The sequence below is a fragment of the Pyrgilauda ruficollis genome, unplaced genomic scaffold (assembly GCF_017590135.1).
Source record: "Pyrgilauda ruficollis isolate IOZ18807 unplaced genomic scaffold, ASM1759013v1 scaffold36, whole genome shotgun sequence".
Taxonomy (NCBI): Eukaryota; Metazoa; Chordata; class Aves; order Passeriformes; family Passeridae; genus Pyrgilauda; species Pyrgilauda ruficollis.
The window spans coordinates 2,834,170-2,857,764 of NW_024525045.1; the positions used below are offsets into that span (position 1 = coordinate 2,834,170).

A 23,595-nucleotide genomic window follows, 5' to 3' on the forward strand; every position below is an offset into this window, starting at 1 on the left:
TGTGACAAATTTATTAAAAATATCAGTTTTTCCATTTAAAAAAACAATCATAAATGAAGAATGATATATAATTTAAGTTTATAAAGAATATCTTTGAGATTATAGGATTTTGAAGCAAGTGCCTTGTGCTTTTTTAAATGATTTTATGGTTACTGAGCTTTGAGTTGATTTGCAATGCCTAAAATACTGACTGCAAAGTGCTTTTAGGAACACTTTTCCATTACAAAGACAGTACCAAGGTTATTTAGTGAACTCTTAGTAAACAGTGTAGCCACAAAAACAGATTCTCAGCAACTGCACTCAGACTGAGGATTTTAAAATGCTTGCTCAACATTGTCAGGAGAATCCAAAGTAGCCAAGCAGGAGCAAGAGCATGCAAGCTGGGCAGGACCCTTTTGGGGTCCAGGATCTAAACCCAGCATATTATATTTAATATGCCACTCTAAACAAATCCCTTCATCATGCAGTACAGGAGTGTTCATAAGTTTTCCAGATGGCTGAGAAATGACCAATTTTTTCTCTCTATTCTTTTATTCAAAATATACCTTGTGATCCTATCAGGAGCATATCTTCTGCTGAGTGGTGCAGCAGATAGCCAAAATCATTGGAAAACTGCAGAAAGGGGGCAGAGCTACACAAAAGAGAGAGGAGCAAATTTGGTAGTATCCTTTATATTTATTGCCATCTCTTTTTTGAGATCATTACACTGTGGAACTGAGTGGAGAGTAGCCATAGGGAGGGGACCAAGAATCCAAAGAGCTCCGAATAAATCTAAGATTATCTCTGAACACAACTGAGCTCACGATACAGCTGCAGCCCAAGTTCAACCAGCCTGAGTGGGAGCACCTAACCCTCTTGTGGTGACAGCCATGAAGGCTGCCAGTAATCTAAGCAACAGCACAGAACATCTACACTGGAGGAAAAGTGGGTGGACACAGTCCCTCCTCTTCCTCTCCCCAAGAACTCAGCTTTCTTCGTGACTTTGACTCCAAACTGCTGCTTTCCCCACAAGCAAGGGGCTCCTTGGATCAGCAGCAAACGTGGTGCAATAACAGAGCTCAGGACTGCCCTCTCCACCCCCACACAATATCAAATGTTCATTTTGCTATGTCAGTATTCCTGAGAGACATGCTCTCCATAATTCATTGCACATCACCAGACTTATTATCAGGGCAGATGTCAGTTTATGCACAGCATTAACTGTCCTAAACTGAAGAGGACAGCCACACCATGCTGATCAGGTGGGACAGTCCTTAAAAAGATAGAATTTATGCAGGAAAATGAAAACTTTCAGGAAGCTCTACTCACCCACACAGGCCTACAGCTTGGCATCTTGGTTCATGGAAAGCCCCTACTGGCTAAAGCCTCCAAAATACCTGTATGGCATTTGACTTACTGCAACTCTTGCCCTCATTTTATATGCTGTGGGGTTTTTTCTTTCTCTTTTACTTATGATGGCATATTAAAACAATAGAAAAATGTAAGAACAATGCAAAAAATCAACCAGAAAAGGACAGAGATGATTAAACAATAGGGAGAAAAAAGAACGAAAAATTGCAGAATAAACACTTTTATGGAGTACAGAAAAGTACTAAATACAGTACCTACATTAGGAGGGGTCAAATCTGCATTTCATGAAGCAAAACAGGAAAGCATTATAAATTATGAGTCAGATTTCAACAGACAATCTATGATGAAACTATAAAAAAATCAATGTCATATTTTATATCACTAGCTTGAGAAAACATCAATATAAACACAGGACTTAATGGAAAACAAAAAATACATTAACAGAAAAAAAAATTAACAATGTTGTCTTTGGGCTGAAATAACCATTTTGATGGTTTAGATCTACTTGACACCACGGGAATTATTATTATTTCTTCGAATAGATAACATTGGCATGATTATCCATCTCTAAAATATATACTGTAAATAGTAAGTTAAATTTGGCCTGTATTTATAATTACAAAATCATAGTCTAGCATTCAGTTGATTGTAACTTTTTAAACTGGCTGAGACTTTCATCTCCATCTAAATGTTTCAGGAAAGTCCAGAAACTAATTCAACTGGTTTTTTTCCCATGCTATTGAAATGGAAATTTAACCAAGTTTTCAGTATTTCAAATCACACCAGCAATTTTATCTTCAGAGCAGGGAAGCTGAACTGAACATATTCTACCTCCACACAGCTCCTGTATACATTTCCAAGAGTGGACGTTTCTAACAAAACTAAAGCAGAGGAAGAGCAGACCTTTCCTTCAGTCATTTCAGACATTTCCTTCAGTCCTGGCCAGCAGGGACTGCAGTGACTGGGGATATCACAGCTGAAAAGGGAAGACAATGTCCTGTGCTCTACAACCTCTACCACATCACAGCTGGCACCCAGCTGAAGCTAGAAGAGCAAGAAGCCTGAAACAGGAATGGTCTGAAGATTTGTGACACAGGGATGCAGCAGCACAGACAAATCATGAAAAAACAGGAGCAAAGGAGCAAAGGAAGATGGACTCACCTAGATGGAAAGGAAACCTGATAGGAACAGTAAGAGGAAGGCACGAGAAGGCAGTGCAGAGGACTATGTGAACATTGCTGATGATTCTCCCGAGTGCAGCACCCCTGATTCTCACACTCCTTTGAGATCAGTGAACAACTGTGAAATACACTGGCAGGAGCCATTCCATTATCCTAGATTAGCTGGTCCACAGCAAGGGCAACAGCCAAAGATTGTTACCAATTATCCCTTTGTCTCTGGCATTAGAAACCTGAACCATACAGTTAAAGGCCAAATTCCCTGCTATGACAGGATCTATGCAGGCTGTTGATGCAATAGATTAATATAGGCTGCTGATACAGAAGCCTTTAAAAAAAAAACAAATTTCCTACTTTAAAAGGCAACAAACATACACACATATATATAAATGCACTATGTGAAAAATACTTTTAAAGACTATTACAGTTGCATAATATAGCACTTCAAAGAAAAGCTAGAATTTGTACATCAGCTCAAATATAAATGGCACAGAAAGAAGCACGGGAAACGGAAAGGAAAGTAGGAGGACAGTTTCTGCTCCTGCAAATGGATGACAGAAGGTTATTCAGGAATGACAATTTGGTCAGGCTAACACAGGTGAACAATATACACTACTGGGGTTTTCTACTAAGGCTTATATTGGCTGCTACTAAGTAAACACAGGCACCAGCACACAGGGATCCTACATCACAACCTAGAAGGAATACCTAAGTAGAAATCACTAATATTCTTCTCTTCCATATGGTTAGAAAGTTGAGTACCTTCTAATAAATTGAGATCATAAGATGAATTATCAGGCTTGTGCAGGGCTGGATATGTGTTAAAGAGATTTGCAACAAATGCCAAATTGAGCTTAGGGTTGCCTGCAACCACATCAGCTGGAGTTACAAACTGTCTGCAGCCCAATTTATCTGCCTGTTGGAGCATGTATTCAGCCCTCCTCAAGTCATTTTTATCCTAAAAAGAAAAACAAATAGAAGTTAATTTACAGTTAAATCTAGTAGCAGATTTTACTGAATCATCAGGTAGAGAAATCTTTAAATGACCCATGTCAGTTCCTCCCTCATTCTGCCAATGCCTGAGCTAGTTCTTACAGCCCATGACAATTCCCCTCTGCATTCTACTGTCCTTCACTTCTGTGGCTGTCAGCACAGCATTCCTCATGAATCACAGGAACTGCAGCCAGGAGTGTAGAGATTCTATTTACATTTCTAGGCTGTTGATCCCCTTATTGCATACCCTCCTACATGTACCAAAGGTTCACCATCACTGCTTTAAACTGATATTCTCAAGAAATTCCAGATGATGCCAACTGTCAGTAATAGTTTGAATGCTTCCAACTTGCTGTCCTTTTAATATTTTTTTTTCTCATAAGCATCATAAGTTGGCAACCTATGTTTTGTTCATTAGTCTTTATTAGTAATATACTGGTTCATTACAAAATGTTATCATATGAACTGTAGGAAATTACATGGAAAAAATTTTATATTCTTTCTCACTCTCAAAAAATCCCAAACAAGAACAAACAAAGCAAACAAGGAATTTAAGAGAACTAAAGCATGTAAGAAAATAATCTTGCACATGGGTTTCATGATTATAATGAATAGTGAGATTCTACTGTAGATTCTGATTGATATATAGGTATCTCAGGCACACAGTTCAACTTTGTAGCAAATGCACTCCCAGAATAATCCTTCCAACAGGCATTATGAAGCAGCTTAGACAAGTGTTTCCACATCAGTGTAGGCTGGTTTTAGACCTTCTGTCCCTTTACAACTTAAAGCTTGATGGAGGCCACATTTTGCTGCTGGTTATTGGAAGGGCTCACATGTTATTTCTAAATGCTATTTGGTTAGAGGAAGGAACAATGGTTTGTGAAGTCTATTCTTTTTTCTTGTCTGAATTCCAGAACAGGAGAACTGAGCAGGATGTTGTAATATTCATGTTGGATGACCCAATTGAAAATCAATATACACTACTCCTAGTGAAACATAGCTCCAAACTTTTGACTGCAGGATGCATTATCCTGTTTCAGCAGCACTGTAGAACTTAAGTTTCTTCTCATTTAAGCTTTTGTAACACTGAGGAATCTGGCTGAGTTCTTGCACACGTTAGGAAACAGAAGAGGATTCAGGGATAACCTGGTAACCAGAATGTTGGATACATACACAGAGATCTCAGATAATTCCAGTCTATTTTTACATTTCTGGATACTTACATGAAATCCTGTAAAGTCAATTTTAATGGGCAATTGTTCCAGGTCATCTCCTTTGGGTGCAATCTGATTTAATAGATGGTAGTATGCTCTTGAATCCTAAAACAAACAGTGTAATAATAATTTTTTTTTAAAAAGAAGCAAGTATGTTGCCTTTCCTAGACATTTCTTATTCTAATAGTACAATCCAGAAGCCATAGGAGTCAAATATACAGCCCCCTAATTTCAGTGAATATGGATGAGGTCATACAGCCATTTTACTACCCTGTTTCACACAGAACTTACTTAGCCAGATGACAGAGAAAAGGAATATCTGTTAATTATTCTGGACAATGCTAGTTAAATTTATTCTGCTGAACATTAACTAGACTTGTAATTAAGATATTCAGGGCAAATTTATGTGGTCACCCACAAAAAGGATCAATTTTGCAGTAACAAACTAGAAGAAAAAATAAACCCCTTCTAGTTCTAGAAGTATTTACTACTTCTCTTAAACACCATAAAATTTTTTTACCATAGTAGCAGTTTTCATATAAAACCCTAGTTACAGTCTGCTTTAATAACAGCCTTCTTGGTAGCATTTGAAAAGATGTAACTTGCTTAAAATTAAGGACATGGTTTTCTCCAATGAAAGGAGGTCTAATCACTTTAAGGGAATCTTCCTCCTTTGCTTTCAGTTTTAAAAAGTTGCTGTGTTCTCTCCTCAACTGGGCTACTACAATGCTCTGCCTGCCTTTGCAGAATGACTGAAGAGAGAATTATGGAGCTCTGCCACCTGCCCCAAGGAATATTTCAGCCCCCATGGCAGTCAGCTGACACACCAGCAAACAGTGACTGGCAGTTATTAGGCAGCTAGGAAGGTGGTAAGGTGGTGCAATTTATCCCAAATTATCCTAAAATTATCCCAAATAATAGCCATCGAACAACATTAGAACTTCCCTGACTATCAGCTTGTTGGAAATGTTCACTTTGCACTGTAATATGATAATGCAGGGGATGAGCAACTAGATAGGATAGAAGAGATCAAAATAATGCTCTTTCAATGTTGAAAAATGCAGGATAAACCTGCAGTCAGATAAAGCAGATTACTATTGTATATAAATTCTTCTGCTCTGACAACATTTTTCTATGCACTGTGTGTTTTAATACCACTGTGTTCGATTATGAGAAGAAATAACTACCTACCTTAATGTCTTGGCTGAAGTTACTGATTTTCTGCCACCCTGCATTGGCCAGATGGTAATTCACCCAGCGCAGCAAGAGGTCTTCTGGGGAAAGCTTCATTAACTCATCCAGCTCTTCCCCTTCATTTAGCAAGGCAATAAGAGCTAAAAGCAAGTTTGAAAGAAAGCTGAAATCACTGCTATTGTGATCTGAGCTAATTCCAAGTGGCTGGCATTGCTATACCTGGCATTACTCTTACCTTCATTTCTGGAGATCTCAATATCAGCAAAAAGGCCAACTTTAATGATCTGCCACAAGAGTCCTAATACCAAGTGTGGTTTTCCTTCTTGCAAATCTTGTGATCCAATATTGACAACCGTGCAGCCAATGGCAGATGCTGAGTTCAGAGCCAGGTTTAGGTTTTCCTATTGGGAATATCATAATTTAACAAATTTGGGAGATTGTATATTTTAGTAAAATTGTTCATATTAAACTTCAGAAGAAATAATGCATTAGTTCAATGGCTTCCAATGGAAAACTGCACTCTGGAGGTTTTTTTGTGAACTACCTTGCATATTACCAAAATTTAATGAAAACAATGACAGTGTTTAATACGGACCCACCGAAAAATTGTGGGCCTCCTTCTGCAGCTGGGATTACTGAGAAATACTTTAATCAAAATATTTTTTGCAATTCCTAAGTATCAGTTACACAAATTAAACAATTCTGCCCAGCATGCATTGCATATGCATTGCATTGATTTGTGTAAATATCAGAGGTTTGATCCTGAAAAACATGTTCATATGGAATTCCTGCATGGAGTCCTGTGCAGGGCACTACTGACATCACTGTCATCCCATCTTAAATCTTACACGTTATTCAAGCACTTGTTAAACTATAATTGAAAGAAGAGCCTAAGATAATCAAGACAATTCAAAACCCTGACACTCAAAGTAAAGCTAGTGATTGCCAGAGATATTGACAAAGATTCCAAGAAAAAATAGCTGGCAGCTCTCAGTGCTACTATTTTCTTGTGTCATATTTCACTATCTACAGAGGCAACCTAAACACATGCACTATCATCTCTGCTGAACAAATCTTTTTGAAATGAGTAGCAATTACAAAACCCACGTGGAGGATTTAGAACATAGCGTGGTTTTAGAGGATTTAGAACAGAGTGTGGTTTAACTTTTCATATTTTAACATCACTGCCTAAAATGAAGTCTGCCATGTAACTGAGGTTTGTATCAGCAGTTTTTTCTCATTGGGTCAGTAACTTATGGATCTACTTCCCATTCCAGACCTGTTTTCTTAAACCCAAACTCAATTCTTAAAAACTGTTTCTGTCAAACTTTTCCATGACTTCATACACAATTAAAATAGATCTCCTGACCCTCTGTCAAAGCTACTCTCCAGTATAGAAAGTCCATCATCCTACTACAGAATATACAGCCATGCAGATACTTTCTGCATGGCTAAAATACAACCTGGCCATCCACTCAAAGTCTAAAATTATTTTCTTCAGGTACTCAGTAAGGCAAAACAAAAATAACTAATAGGGAAAGAATTAGAGAAAACAAGAAACAACTAGTTTTTCCGTAAATCATCTAAGAAATAGGAGAATACAATAGAGTTTATTAGAAAATACAATCTCATGCTTCAGGATTTTTAATTACATATGATTTTTAAATATTTTTTCCTCCACCAGGAGAACTGCCATTAAAACAGAAAAATATTTTACTTTTTCATTTATGGCAAGTTGCTATCCGTGCAGTACTTACAGAAACAGTGAAAGGAGTGAGTTTTTTCTTATTAATAGCCCTTTCATCAATTGTATCTGGTTGTGAAAAGTTGATCATTTTGCTAAGAAAGAAAAGTCAAGAGTTTATTCAAACTTCCATTTCTCAGAAAATATATTATTTGGTTATAAACTACTAACACTCAACTAGCTGCAAACATTTCTGACAAGATTAAAAAAAACCAAACCATAGTCTGAATCTCCTCTCCCCCTTTACATAACTGCACATTCGTTCAGAATGCCCCAGATAATATATTGCACCTTCCTTTTATAATTAATCATATTAGATGATATCATATAGATGTCATCTATATAGATCATATCTATACTTGCCAAAGAAAGTTCCTGAGTTTAAAACTGTAAACCAAAGTAACTTAAATGGTCTCTAGTGAAAAACTGTAGTATAATCAGTGTATTTCTGCACTGCATTTCTGTAGTACTTTGTCTCTACGTGGATCTCAAAGACTAATTCACATCAATACTAACAGCTAATCCCTTGTTACCATGGTGTGTGAGTAAGCACTAGTAATCCACTTTAACTAGAAAGTTACAGCAGACTGAAGTCAAGGGACCTACTATATGCTCTCTGTTTTGCCATGGATTTAATTCAGATCTCTGTTCGTGATACCCGATGATTTAATGACTATAATTAGTAACTTTAAAAAATATTTTAATAGTCAAGTTTTTAAATTATTTCAAGTAATGAATTTATGAACTGTTTAATTATCTCCTTTATAAACAGCCTGCACATATCTAGCATGTATAATTATGGGTCTGAGTGGAAAACTGCTTCTGTAACATGTGCACAGTCGCATAGAAAATACACTAAAAATCACATTTCTACAAACAGATTTTCCCCACCTTTCACCCAGATTGAAATATTTAAGAGTGGGGTCTTGATGTTAAAGCCTGTCTAAAGTTTTCTAATTCATGCCACTGTGATCAGCATTTAACCTTTGAGATTAATTTATTTTCTTTCTCATAGCCTTGGACTCACCAAAGAAGGATGCCATCTGCAAGGGATTTAAACAGACTGGCATCTGATGGGTTCATGGGTAGGAGGTGCTTACAGTCTGGGTCATCTTGTAGGGCTTTATTTATCCAATTAACAAAAGCAACTTTTTCTTCCTCTGAAAAGAAAGACAACATTAAAATAAAAAAATACCATTTCCAGAACACATACTAGCAACAGCATACTTGGGCCAAAGAGGTTCATCTGCAACAAAACCCTTTAATTTCACAGAGGTCAGTTTTTAAAAAAATCAGACCAATGAGACAGAACAAAAAAAATGGTAAGTACAGATTGACCTTTCTCCCATTGCACCCTCTAAGTATCTGGTGATTTTCTGAAGGATAACATGAATATCATAGGAACATCTTAGAGAAGGTGTCCTCAAGGCTGACTTCAAACTTGGTTTCTCAGCAATTACAAAGAAGAGGGGAAAATGCCTCATCTGAAATATGCAACATCTCACTACATGCACTGTTTGTTTAAAATGCAGTGTTTCATTCAGCCTTCTGCTGGACTTCAGAGACTGGCAGCCTTTTGAGACTGATCTGAACTGCTGAGTTGTCTTTAACTTTGAGAAACTTAAGAAGTTTAATACCTCAGTTTTAAATTCTCTTTCATATTCCGTGCATAATTTATTACTACATATCTAAGAAAGCTTATTTGGATACCAGTCAATCAAGTCTCAGTATCCAAATTCCCAAACAGTACAGATGGCATTCACCTCACCTCAAGAGCACCTGACTCACCACACTTCTTTCACTATCAATGGGAAACAATGTGAAACTCTAGAGCACACTTCACCTTATCATCAATGAGATTCTGGGTGAGGCCAGGCCAGGTGAACTCGGCTCTAGTGGGGTTTGTTTCTCCCCTCCAAAAATAAAACTGCATCTAAAGAATCACGTCTGATGCCATACAGGCATCCTTTGGGATGGAGCATATCCCCTGCTTTAAGGATGCACCAGGTATAGCTGGTGCTGGAATCCTACTGAAAGAGAGGATATTGCCACCATTGGTTAATCAAAGTAAATCTTCCTCATATACAGAACCTTAACACAATCTGGAATGACACAAATTCTAGATTTAAGTCAATCAAAAAAGTTGCAATATTGCTGATTGCAATATGATCCCAGAAGGTGGCTCACACTCTGGCCAGGAGCTGCAATGCAATTAGGCACAATTACCAACTTAAATTACATGCAGCAGGGGGAGGTAGAAAGAAACAGATCAAATATTAAAAGCAGCTTCTTCAGTGTGAGACAGTCTATGCAAAAACCATGTATGAGTGAACAATCCATAATGGCAGAGACAGCTGAGGAGGGCAGTCCATCCAGAAAGGATATGTGGTGGTTTGTTACTGAGGTTTTAGTTCATGTTAGCTAACACTGTAGAAATGAAAATGAGGATTCATTCATTTTTTTAATCTGAATATAGGAATAAGCATATAATTAGCATATAATGAAGGCAAAGACTTGACTAGCTTTACTAGAAGTATGCCAAAAGGGCTCTTTCCTCCCCAACAAGACGTCAGTGCTTGTTTTCCTCTTTTGCTCTCACACAGATGCCCAGCTTGCCTCCAAGCGCAACTAAGAGGGAAACTAAGCAACAACTGAACAGAGTAAATAAACTATCACCCACACTTACCGGGTCTATCTCCACAGGCTTTTGCTGTGTTAATTTGCTTTTATTGCCAACAGTTTCCACTTAGGCTCTGTTTTATCTGTAGTGCAAATTCAAAGAGTCTTCCCCCACAGAAAATTTGCCCATGTTTAATTATTTCTTACCTGAATAAGAGTGCTGTGTCCCCTCACTAGATATTGCTGATGTTCCTCCAATTGCTGTAATACCTTGCTTTTTGTTTATTGATTTTCGGAAAGATTTGCTAACATCTTTGCTTTTCAATTCCTGAATTATCTGAAATTAAAAAAAAAACCAGAAAGCATTTTGTGATTGATTGTACCTTCAAATAAATGTTAACTCATTTAAGTAGTCTAGAGTCAGTAGTTAATCTGACTGAATTTCTTTGATATTTCTTTATATTGACTTCTGTTCTAAAAAGAAAGAATTACTGTTTGAATATCTGTATCTATCCTGGATATCTAACATATTATTTCATAGTGAATACCTCTATTAAGCCATGCTGTCTAAAAATATAGACATACAAATATCTACACAATTTTTCCACTGATATTTTGGTAAACTGAAGAACACAACTAAAGATACACACATTTTTGATGATGATAGTGTATTTTTCCCACTTATTTACCCACATTCTTTGCACATAAAAGGTTATGACATGACAGTTAAACATGCCCTTTCTTTATCAAGCTAATACCATTTTCCACCTGCCTGCAATGTAAACCACATTGGATATATTAGTATGTCTTAGGTTTGCCCAAATACTGCAGAGGTCTCAGACTGACAATGAAGTATAAGACACAGTTAATACCTGGAAGCAAATACTTGCACGTTTAGAATCTCAAAAAGAGAGCTCAATACCTAATTCAACAAGCAACCTTCTGCAATTAGCAGCAGTACTCTAACTTCAAAGCAAAACACCATCATCCCCAAACACCCACAAACCAACAGCCTGCTAAGTTCTTGTTTCTTTTAAAATGCACCAGTGAGTGATTCTCATTAGAAAAGACTAAAGCTTTGAAATCTGCTCAGTGAAAACTTGTACCTCACTCCCAGTAATAACCAGCCATTAGTATAGAGATTAAGCATACTGAAACACTACTAAGAGCATTCAGAGGCTGATATCCAGTTGTCTGCTCTTTTGTCAGAGTGAGGGCTGACCCAACAGTTCCTGCAATATGTAGTCCTTCCCCTCTTCTTGGAGGAAACAGAAAACGAGACTGATTGCAACTACTATTCTTTCACATGCTGCTGAAATCAGAACCATTAAATTAAACAGGAGTGTGAAAGATAAAAATTAGAAAATAGCTATATATGATATTCTAGGTTGTCACAGAAAACACAAAATAATAGTTATATATAAAAATAGCATTTAGTTGTAGAACTTAATTTGCAATAGATATCAAACAGTAGAGAAACATCCAAAGGGAAGGTCTTACAGAGACAAATTCTTCAAAGTTGATTTTCCCATCCTTGTTGCTATCTGTCACTAAAATGATTTTTTCTACAATCTCCCGGACTTTGTAACCAGGCAAGGGCAGACTTGCTTCTTTAAACAGGTCCTGAAGCTCGTAGTCACTGACATACCCACTGTTGTCAATATCTGTAGAAGGAAGGCACAAGTTGTTATACTTATGTAGACTCATGCATATTCATGTACTCAGGTATGGCAACTGTTAAGAATAAATGAAGCATGATAAATACAGTTCTAGGAGATGAGTGTTTCTTTCTCTGATATAGATAAGTAAGTATGAAGGAATGCTTGTGGATTAGAGGCACAACTGTCTAGGACTTGTGCCATCTTGTTATATGCTTTCTCAGGAACTCTTATGATCCCAGAGCACAGACAGAACAAGACTGCAAATTTGCAAATAATGAAGTTCAAGATTTTCTTCTTTTTTTTAAGACTCCAAAACAAACTTATCTATAAACATTCAAGTCAAAGGGACATCAATTCATACATGCTTACTGTGATATTAAACCATTTGCAATCAGTAAGTTCAAATCTGATGCATGTTGTGATTAGAAGAGCTCTATAAATGATATATTTGTAAGAAATTTAAGAGACTATAACAATGAATCAGAAACACAAGCAGATGATGTGGCCACTTTTCTGACTTGTCAAGGTGCTCCCACTTTTGGGGTTATTTTTCATTTACTAGTTAAGAACATCTTTTCATATTGCATCTATTATCAGAACTCAGTCAATAACACCAGAGTGGATGAACGCATCTCATTACAGAAGGGCAAGCAGAGAAACATGCTTTCATCTCCAGCCATAATTAATTACTATACAGTAATTTTTTTTTTGTAATCCATACTACACTATGTAGCTTCTGTATACCTTCATAAGACAGCCACACTTCACTGCAGACAAAAGGCTAAAAAAAGCAGGGTAAAAAAAATAATTTGTGGTTTTGATACTATCAGAAGTTCACAAATCAATACACAACCTTGATGTCTGCACATGCATTAATTCATCCACTGGCTTGCAGACATGTAAGACCATACACAATAACAGGGATGGTCTAACCATCAGAGGACATGCTCATGAGCTCACTCAGATTACCAGCTATTTTATTTCTCTAGGTTCATCTTTCACTGAGGGTAAGTTTCCATGATGACAAGCTGAAAGTTAAATAAATGCCTTCTCTCAGTTTACCAATTTAGCTGCAAGTACTTTATCCATAAAGACATTAGAAATGTGAAAAAAATTAAACTAATGATGCTTAATTTTTATGTTTTACAGAAAGCATAAGGAAAAAAATGCTCTTCAGTGAGTAGGAGCAGTACAGACAATTCTTCAAGCAGAAATATGAAAAGATGCAGGCAGAGAATGGAGAAAAAGAAGGAATACAGATGGTGAAAACCAAACATATAGAAAAGCTGTCAGACAACACCAGTGAGTTTCTACTTATGCTAACACCTCTTAGTAGGCTGATACATGTACATAGTGCTCTTCTCCTTGGTCTGTCATTCCAGCACCTGCAGGATATAAACTACTTGAGCTATACATGTCCTGATGATTGTTTAACAGCAACTCATGAATTATCTTCCATGGATGTATCTTACTCCCTTTAGAACTTCTACTCTTTGTTTGGTCTTAACAACATCCTGAGTCAATGGGTTCACTGCTCTATTATTTATTGTAAAGTTATTTCTTTTTGTTTTAATCTTCCTGACTCTGGACTGGGTATCACATGATACCTTTATTGGCAGAACCTGAATAATTCCCTCTTCACTTCTCCATACTACTCACAGTCTTCCAAATCTCTAACATACAGCTTCCCAATAGTTTCTTTACCAAGTAAAGACTCCTAATATTTAAGAGTTCTTGCCTAAAATGATCCTGTTTCCCCCATCATGACTGATTACAAGCATGGTTGTTTGATTTCCTGAGCTGCACAAGTTACACATCACCCCTCAGAATGGCAGTAAATAAATAAAGCAGACATGAACATTCACAACAGCAGTGCAATCTGGAAAAAAGGGTTAGCTGCTATATAATTTCTTACACTTTCTGTGTGATCTGATTAATCTGTAAACATCCTGTCAAGCATACAGAACTGTACAGTTATTTATTAACACTGGCATAACAAAGCTGATCATATTAACTAAAGATAAAACAAGCTCTAAGTTTAGTTCTCTTAAAACATAAGATCTGATTGAATAAATGAAATTATTAGTTCACCAAAGCATTCAAGTAAAGCAAAAACCAAGTGTCAGTAATCTAACGTGAATATATATAACACCTGAAGTTTAATCAAAACTTTTTCCAAATTAAGGAGTTCAGAAACCTGAATTTTGAGACCCATTATGTAGCAATACATAACAATAACCCATAAAATGCTGCCACCCTGCAAGAAAACATGTCTGTTTTCAGTGCTGAAGTTGAAAGAAATTAACACACGTAGTTCCAGTGAAAGTAAGGGGCTCTATGTAAACATTCTTTTTATATTTTTTTAGATATTACTGGCAATACAGAGGGAAAACACAGCCCTATCAAAACCAAGTGATCTGTAAAGATTTCTTCCACAAATCCTAAACAGTTTTGCAGTGTTAATGGCATCCTTATGACTCCCTTATTTAAAACATACCTATTTTGCCAAATGCTTCTCGTAGTTCTTCAAGCTCCTCACGAGAGATAGTAGTTATGTTGTTCTCCATCTTCAGACAGCAGAAGTGTTGTCCTCAATTGCTAATACCTAATAATAACAATAAACAGGTAAGATATAAGGCAGGCTGTAATTCCAGACACATATAAGTTACTGATCTATTCAAGATGAGGTATCAGACCTGAATGACATGTCCAGGCCTGACACACTTAAAACATTACAAACAACACTTTAAAGTACATCAGATACCTAGCAATTCTTTTCACTGCAATAGTGAGTGAAAATTCACAATAGCAGCACCTGTCTACATACATTTGATGTTTTCATTTCCATAGAATAAGCCCTGGACAACAACCTACCTCCACTGCTTGAGTGGTTTTACAGCATTAAAATCTCCTCACACTTCAAGAAACAATTTTTGGAAACATTAATTTCTAAGTGAGATGCAGCATCACTGCCAAGCAGTGCTTAGTGCTGGGATCTAGCCCTGCAAAGCACTGAGCACTCCAACATTTACACCACATAAACCTCAGTGGGACACTTCCAAGTACCTACCTACAATCCCTCGGTGAACACCAGGGAATCTTTCCACAACTCCAGGAGGTACCACCACCTGAAATCTACCACTCTTCTGACACCCTGCTATCTCCTAACACTGCCAAAGAGCTGAATGAAGGGTTTTACTGAGCAAAGACTGGAGTCTCAGTGGGAACCTTTCTCTACTGATCTCTTAGAAAAGCAGAACAAAACTGAAGGCAGCTTCACAGGGGTTGATAAACTCCCATGAAAGATTTTGCCTCTTATCAAAGCTTTACTACAACAGGATGATTCAGATTTATTGGTACTAAGTGCAGCTTTGTAAAGAAGCCACATGCAGTTGTCTCCACACCCAAGTTTATATTTGCATTTGCCATTTTCCACCATGCAGTGCCACTGGCACACACAAGGCAAGCCCAGGGCAGCACAACCCTGCCTGCACTAAACTCTGAGCAGCACCTGGCTGGAGACAGAGAGAGAGCACAGGCTGCTACAGGAGGGGCTGTGCCTGTCCTAAACGTCCAAGTTTCATCTTTGCTTTTACTATATAAGCCAAAAGTGGCAAAAATCCACCTCACATATATATTTTCATTGTTGTTCTAAATTGTTTCATTGTTGTTCTTATTTCCAAAGTTGTTTTCAACTTGCCCAAGTTTTCTTCAGGTTTAGTGCTTTTGCTTTAGAGCAAGAAAAAATATATTCCTGGAATGACTAAGCTCACAATAAATATATTCTGGTCTGCTAAATGCAGCTGCTTCTTCCCCAAAAAATGTGCATACCAGCAGAACAGGATGTTACCCATCGGACAAGACTCTAGAAGAGGAAATCTGACTTCAACTATCTGTTTTAGCATGAATCATGCTGGATGCCCTCAGGAAAGACTGTACTTTTACTTCCCCACCTTTTGTGGAAAATTTTTCTTCCATGGTGCTATATGAACAGAGCTCTTAAACAACAGTGGGTTGTTTTAAATAGACTTTGTCTACTTTACTTGGGTTAGTATTTTCTGTGTCTTTACTGGGACTGCTCCTGTGGGTCACACAGGATATGGCCTTGAGTGTGGGTGGCAAGTTAAGTCTTTTTCCTTCATGTCACTAGATCTTATTTAAGTACTAAAATCCTTCTTACCCGTTTTGCTAAGCTTACTAATAGCATGTACCAGTGTCCATAATCAAAAGGAAAAAAAATTAAAATATATATTCAGAAAAAAATAACCCTTCACACAGATATTTCTGCAAGTACCTTCACCGGGAACCTGATATGGCAATTAAAGAAATAATGAACTGTGGAAAAATTGGTGAAAAAATGAAAACATTTAAATGCAAATTACTAAGGAAATTTAAACAGCTCCAAATCTAAAAAAAAAAAACCAAACAAAAACCAAACAGATGACACTCCTCTGAAATACAGAAATGACATGACAAAGCATAAGTGAAATATTTAGCTACGCAAGTATAAAAGACAACACCATTAAAGTTGTTAACTATTTACCATTATCATGACTCAGATCTTATAAATTTCTGCCAAGTTGCATAAAATTAGTTTCACTCCTGCCCTTTTATAATTAATAATTCAGATTTTCCATCATGTTCTATTTCATAAAACAGCAATCTTTGATTTCCAAAGACGTTGATTATTTCAGTTACACAGTAGAAACATCTGTTCTTGAATGAAGCAGAAAAAGAAAGCTAATAACTGCTCTGAAGAGACAGCCTTAAATAGCCTATGATATCCTGACAGGGTAAATTATCTGGTCAATTAAATGGCAGAAGTGCTGCAATCATGGTTCAGGCATACAGGAGAGACAGAGTTTGAACATTCAGAGACAACACCTTAACTAGTCAGACATTACAGACAATTCCAGTCCACAAACAGGGACCTTCTATCTAAACTAATAAATACCTTGCACACCCAGGCTCATCACCACCCAACATGACTCAGGGCACAGGCAATTCTGACAAGATTTAGCCCCCAAAGGTATCTGGGTCTTGGAACTATGACTACCTGCTCAAAGGTATATTCATTTCCAGAGAACATTTCTCTGTACTCTGAGGGCGTTCACATGACACTTAGATTTTCTGCAGTCTCCACCTACAATAAAACATTTCCTGCTGCTGCAGGACAGAGTAGGTACAAACACTGTTTTAATGCTGAACGAAGTACCCTTGATTCTTTTTTTAGTCCTTAAAAATATGCTTAGTATGAACTGATAATATTTATGTAGTCCTAGCCTGTTTTCTATGCCTGGAAGTCTTTTTCAACCTAAAGATAATTCACTGAACTCTGCTGGAAATCATCCACATCCAACATAAGACAGATACAAACCAAACTACTGTTGGTACCATTGTGGTGTTTCTTTGTGTGCAGAGGAGTATCTATGGCTGAGCAACCACAAAGGATGAAGTAAGTAGGTGAAAGAGAACTCCTGCCACATTTTTGACCTGTTATCAAAGCTGTCAGAAAAAACAGATCAGTTAATTGGCAATCAGGCCCAATAGTTGTCTCCATCCATGCAGGCAAGTGGCAATTTCTTTTCCAGTTCTTCATTTCAAATTCTATTTGCCTCATTTCCACACGCAGCTGCTACTGCAGTGACAATGGAGTTTAGAATGCTGACTCGAGAGCTTATTTTCTTTTGTTGCAGTTCTTTTTGTCTGCATCAGGGACACACCTCCTCCATCCCTGCTGCAAATACTGCCTATTGCTGCATCATTCTTAAAGCTCTTGTCCCTAATTACAGCCAAGAGCATCATTTGCATATACAGGTTGTGCTTTTATGTCAACAACCAGCTGGTTATTACTATGTACTATCTATAATTACAAAACATGAAAATTCTCCTCTTATTTGGCTTTGAATCTGCTACAGATTATAATGGGAAAAAATCCCCCCAAAATACAGTTTAACCTGTAGTATTCCTGTGTTAGTTATCCAGGACTCTAAGTCAATGTGATGAGAACAGGATAGCTTTCAAGCACTATTAGTGTCTTTTAATCTGTCACCAGAGTAAACTAGGAGTTCTGTCCAGTCTCAGTGAGAAAATAATGCATTGTAAGGTATAAGACGCACAAAAGAAACTTTAAAACAAGAATATGCATCACATATTCCCTTTAGACAGTAAGGTAAGGGGATATGCTAATTAAAAATTACTGGAAATACCCACATATAATAAAGATTTGTGCAATGGAACTAACATACAGAATGTTAGCTTGATATGAACACACACACACACAGAGGTTTTGGATGTTTATCAAGAAGCTAAAACTACCCATGTTTGTTTGTTCTGTTTATTTTTTGGTTTCCCCACCCCAATTCATCTTAGACTGAAATAACTTTTTATTTATGCCAAGATTATTCTTGTCCTTCAAATAAAAAGATGATTAGGGGACAACTGAAAGCACAAATTGTTTTAGGTTTTGCACTGGTGGTCTGTAATAAAACAGCAGTGGTGATTAATCTTAATTAAATTAAGAAAAGGTAAGTTTTTACCTCACTGTGATAAATCTCAATCTTTATGACAAATGAATAATCACTAGAGTTCAGTGACTTTATAATTTTATTGTTGTTGGCCCTGGCATAGGATATGGAAAGATAACTTATCTTTCCTGTATCACTAGTAAGGCTGCAGGAGACATCATTAGGAAAGAACTGCACTGTATGCAAAGTGAAAGAAGCCTTCATTGTGGAACACAGTCACAGAATGCCAGGTTGGGAGGCACCGCAAGAATCAGCCAGTCCAACCTTTCTTGGCAAAAGCACTCTCCTCTCTAGACAAGATGGTCCAGCAGCCTGCCCAGCCAAATCTTAGAAATGTCCAATGTTGGGGAATGCACCACTACCCTGGGGAGATTATTCCAATGGCTGTTCCTCTTTGTAAAAAATTGTCTTCTGACCAATTGGAGTGTCCCCAGGAACAACCTGTAGATATTACCCCTCCTCTTTTCCATATGACTTCTTTAAAAAGGGAGTAACCAGCCTTTAAATACTGGGCCATGGTGATAAGGTCTCTCCTACACCTTCTTTTCTCAAGGCTGAACAAACCCTGTTCTCTCAGCCTTTCCTCCTGCAGCAGCTTCCAGTCCTCTGATGATCTCTGTGGCCCTTCTCTGGACCCCCTCCAGCCTGCCCACATCTTTATTTGTGGCAGAAATCAAAACTGGACACAGTATCCCAGGTGTGGCCAGCTCTCAGAAAGAACTAATCTAACACACCTGTAGACTGACAAGCACAGGGCTTTATAAAGAAAAAAGATAAAAAAATAGATCCACTCCAAATGCAGCAAAGAGAGCACCAAAAGGTCAAAGTAATTAGCTATATACATACATATATCTGTGTATGTACATATACATATATATAAAAATAAAGGTTTTGCAAGCATATGGCTAATTTTTGAAAGAAGAGATGGGGTACAATTATGATATCGATGACAGCTATTAGCAGAGGAGTATGAAGAGTAAAGTTCTTCCAATATGATAGAGTCAGTCTGAAGCTTTATAACCTGGAACACTCAGAGATTGTATTTCTCAGCCCAGGCTTATAAACATGACTGGATATATTTATGATGATCAAAAGTATTTCATTGCTAGAAGTTAAAAGATAACAATGAAGAACTATATAAACCAATATTCAACATATAAACCAATGACCCATGGAATTTTTGTCAGTCTTTTAGGAACTACATTACACAGTGAACAAGGTACAATTTAAGAGGTAAAAAATTAAATAACTTCACTGACCTTTGCTAAATCAAGGCTATCAAATCAGCCACAGTGATAAATTCTGTGTCCACAAAACAGGTATCTCATGAAAGGAGGACTAGATGTACACTGAAATTAATTACTCACTCCATGGGAATTCATTCAACATAGTACAGTAACTATGGTCAGTAACAGAATCAACATTTCCTCTATGCCTTTAAGATAAACCTGGATGAATAAGTAGTAAAACAAGCTGAGACATTTAATTATTAGACTGGTCATGGGCCTGCTCTGAGTTCACTTACTGTGGTGTAAGTACAGAATAATTTCATGAGGCTCAGGTCAGGATTACAAGCAACTCTCTTATAAGGCAGATAAAAGCTCACCTCAGTGAGATACCTTTTCATCCAAACAAAATGCCTCCAGCTTCCTTTGGCTGCTAAGCATACAGACTAGCCATGCAAATTTATCAACAGTATCAGTTTCACGCAGTTTCCTTTGCATGCATCATTCAAGAGGATCTCAAACTGCCTGTGCTTTGTGTTGTTGCATTCAGCACTCCAAACAAAACATATCAACAGAAACCTTACCTATGCCTATACCACTTGTAGGCAAGTAATTTTGAAAAAAGGCTGTTGCATACTGAGTTCATGGAAGAACCTTTCATGAAACATTCTGAAACCTAACCTCTTTACAGTCTAGCTACACTAACATTTTGGGCTGAATTTGCCCAATTGAATTATCTCAGATCACATGTGACCCATTCTGCTTTGGTTAATTAGTTATTTTTTTTAATATTTATACAAGCTTCGCCTGCTTCCAGCACAGAGCTGTGAATATTGTGAAGAGCAAATCTGAAACAGTAACATTCTCTGTGAAACTGGGACATTGAGGTGACCCAAGTCAATAACACCAGCCCTGAAGAGCTGTACACACAAGTTACTACACTCTAATTATATTTTCTGATGTTTATGAATACTGTCATTCTTAATATTAGTAGTTATGGTTAGATCACTTCTGCAAGTAACAGAGCAGCAAAGGAGTTAAATTTTTTATTTCTGTAATACAGTGCGTCCAGGGCTCCGTACCTGATAGGAAACCATTTCCAGGCAAGTACATAAACAAAGCTGCTTCCATGCAACAAGCAGCTTTTCTTTAGGACTTGAAAACACCAGGCAAATCAGTACAGAAACAAGATTTTTCTCACACATCTCTTGATAAGACACAACACTTCTGTTTTTCAGAAAACAAGATAAAACTGTCAACAAAAACAATGTACCCCTTAATCTGAAGCAAAATCATTCTCCTTTTGAGATAAGATTTATGTATTCTGTGATGAAAATGTCAAGATTCAGTATCTTAAAAATCTTCATTTTTAATATAATTTAAATATATTGCGTTTCCAATAAATTATGGACTACAGAATCAAAGTATACAATACAAAATAATAAATGTGTGCCATATTACAACAGCAAAATAAGGGACAAAACCAAAGTTTCCCTACAGAATTTTTAACATGGTTAGATTAAAAAAACTCTGACCCAAATTAAAAGTTGGATACAGTGAATCTGCCAAAGTGGCACTTGCTCTCATTTTTATTATGGACAGCCATAATAAAAGTGGACAGCAACTTGGTGAACGTTCAATAACAGCGTGTAGATGGTATCCAAACTATGTCAGAAGAAGTACTGACATAAGGAAAATGGATGCGTAGGAAGAACCTGAGTACACTCTAGCCATAAATCTTAATTACCTTTTATGCTATCTCAGCATCTTTCATGGTTTTCATTCCTCAACAACACAAATATTTAGTCAAGAAAAAGAACACAAAAGGGATAAGAATTTTTAATATAAACATACCAACTACCCACTAATAAGACTGTTTCCACTAAAAAGTGTTTTCAGAATTCATTGTGAATAAAAGCAGCTTATGAAATAGAATAAACAAGAATAGCGTTACTACATTCTACAGTAGAAAAGGATGGTCCTGTTAGGTCTGTTTCAAGAAGTTTGAGCCTATGACTTGGTAGGCAGACAGCTTGGAAACACAACGTGAAATGCCTGGATGACATCAGAAGCTCAGAAGGTGTGCCACCAACCCAAAGCAGCTCAGCTCTGGAACATCCTATCAAGCCTCACAGCTGGCCTAAAGGAGATTAGTTATTGTGGCATTCAGGTAGAGGACATCTTCCTTATTACCACAGCAAAGGTACCATGGTTATTAAGAACAAGTTTTTCAATTGTATTTCAACAGCTTCAACTGAAGTCAGCTGGATTTACAGATTTTCAGAATCTCTAATAATCATGCCACATATAAAGTAATGAAAAACTTGGGAAATAAATAAGTGCAATGCAATTGCAAATCTCCTTCCAAGAGAGACAGAAGCAGTTCTTGTTTGGTGCTGCCATGGAAACACAAGCGTTAGTGTAAACGCCCCGTGCCTCAGTTTCGTAGTTCATAACTTAGCACAATGTCATAGACATAATAATATTTTGATTTAACAATAAGGAAGTATTGCATCCAGCAACAAAATCTACATGCTGTTAATGACACACAATTGCAACACAAAGACAGGAAACAGTGGGCAAAAACTGTGAGAAGTGGGACTAGGGAATTCCCTTGGGAGACATGAGATCACACAGAACACCTTCCATTTGTTCAGCAAAACAGAACACCTTCCATTTGTTCAGCTGTATAACATGTATCTCCTGAAGCCTATTGGAAAATGTACATTTGTAGAAACTGGGATTGTAGTACATGTGTCCTTTGTGGGTGTGCTTCTAACCTTCCTAATGTAAATAATTTTAGTGCTGCTTTGCTTCCACCTTATTGTCCAGAGTCTAGAATATTTTTTACTTTTTACTGACACAGTTAAAACTAGTCCTTACAAAGGAAATTCACAAGTCCTGGTATAAAACTTGCTGCCCATTTCTGCTGTGTGGATTACACTTGACAGATCCATTTTCATCTCTGTGTTTCTGATATATGACTATATATAGTTACCACCGGCTCCACTTCTACTTGCCATTAAAGTCACCTCTATTTCCAATGAAAAGCTTCACTCTTGTTAGTCATTAACAGGTTTTTCTTAGCTCAAGAACACTACTTAAACTGCCCACCATAACCCACAAAAATAATGCTAACAGAAGTGAAGCAACCCCACCATCTCATCTTTTTATCCAAGAATGTGAAGTTGGAGTTTTGAACATAAACATTTAAAGGCACTGTTCTGAAAGCAAAACTCCTGCTTTTCCATTTCACACATGGCAATGTATTTAAGCAATTCCTGATTGCAGAACTACATTCAAATTAATTAGCAGGGAAGTAACAGTTAGAATTAAGGTGAATTGGTAGAATAAACTTCTTTACATGTGTAAACATCAAAATGTTTACGCTGCTCCAGGAAGCACTTGACTGAGCATTGAACAGAAGATTCAATCAATATCATGTATTGTTTAATTTACCTGACATATTCTTATCTCTTCTCACCATCAATATCATTTGCCTTCTCCAATTTGATACTCTCCAAACATCAGTTTACTATACTGAAACCTGTGTCCCATGCTGACTCATCATTTAGCTTCTCTGGACACAAATGTGCCAGACCCTCCTTCCTGGAGAATTGTTCAAGCTCCCACCAAGCACCTTTCCTGCTCCTCCTGTTCCAAAGGCTTCCCTTACCTCACCGACCTTGTCCCCATATGAATATCTTTGCTTGTGCATCACTTCTGAATGCACCCACAGTGACCAGGAAAATGCCCTGTCTCTGGAGGGCCACAGTTAGCAAGGATCAGGCTTTCCAATTAACACTGGAAGCTTCTACCTCAGATGCTGAGACCAAAAGCAAGGAAAAAATACAGGCTGAACCACAACTACAGCAGCCATACACAG

The 23,595-nt window shown here is 37.3% G+C and overlaps 1 protein-coding gene across 1 annotated transcript in view; it reads right to left on the reverse strand.

The window, feature by feature from the left end:
- Nucleotides 1-23,595, reverse strand: part of PLS1 (plastin 1) — a 43,010-nt gene that overhangs the window by 8,320 nt on the left and 11,095 nt on the right. The window contains exons 2-10 of the mRNA XM_041475819.1: nucleotides 14,454-14,561; nucleotides 11,796-11,959; nucleotides 10,503-10,632; nucleotides 8,704-8,836; nucleotides 7,690-7,771; nucleotides 6,168-6,333; nucleotides 5,930-6,072; nucleotides 4,748-4,843; nucleotides 3,291-3,486 (exon numbers count right to left, since the gene is read on the reverse strand). Of these exons, the coding sequence (XP_041331753.1) occupies nucleotides 3,291-3,486; nucleotides 4,748-4,843; nucleotides 5,930-6,072; nucleotides 6,168-6,333; nucleotides 7,690-7,771; nucleotides 8,704-8,836; nucleotides 10,503-10,632; nucleotides 11,796-11,959; nucleotides 14,454-14,523 (1,180 nt within the window). The 5' untranslated portion in view covers nucleotides 14,524-14,561. The remainder of the gene's footprint in view (nucleotides 1-3,290; nucleotides 3,487-4,747; nucleotides 4,844-5,929; nucleotides 6,073-6,167; nucleotides 6,334-7,689; nucleotides 7,772-8,703; nucleotides 8,837-10,502; nucleotides 10,633-11,795; nucleotides 11,960-14,453; nucleotides 14,562-23,595) is intronic.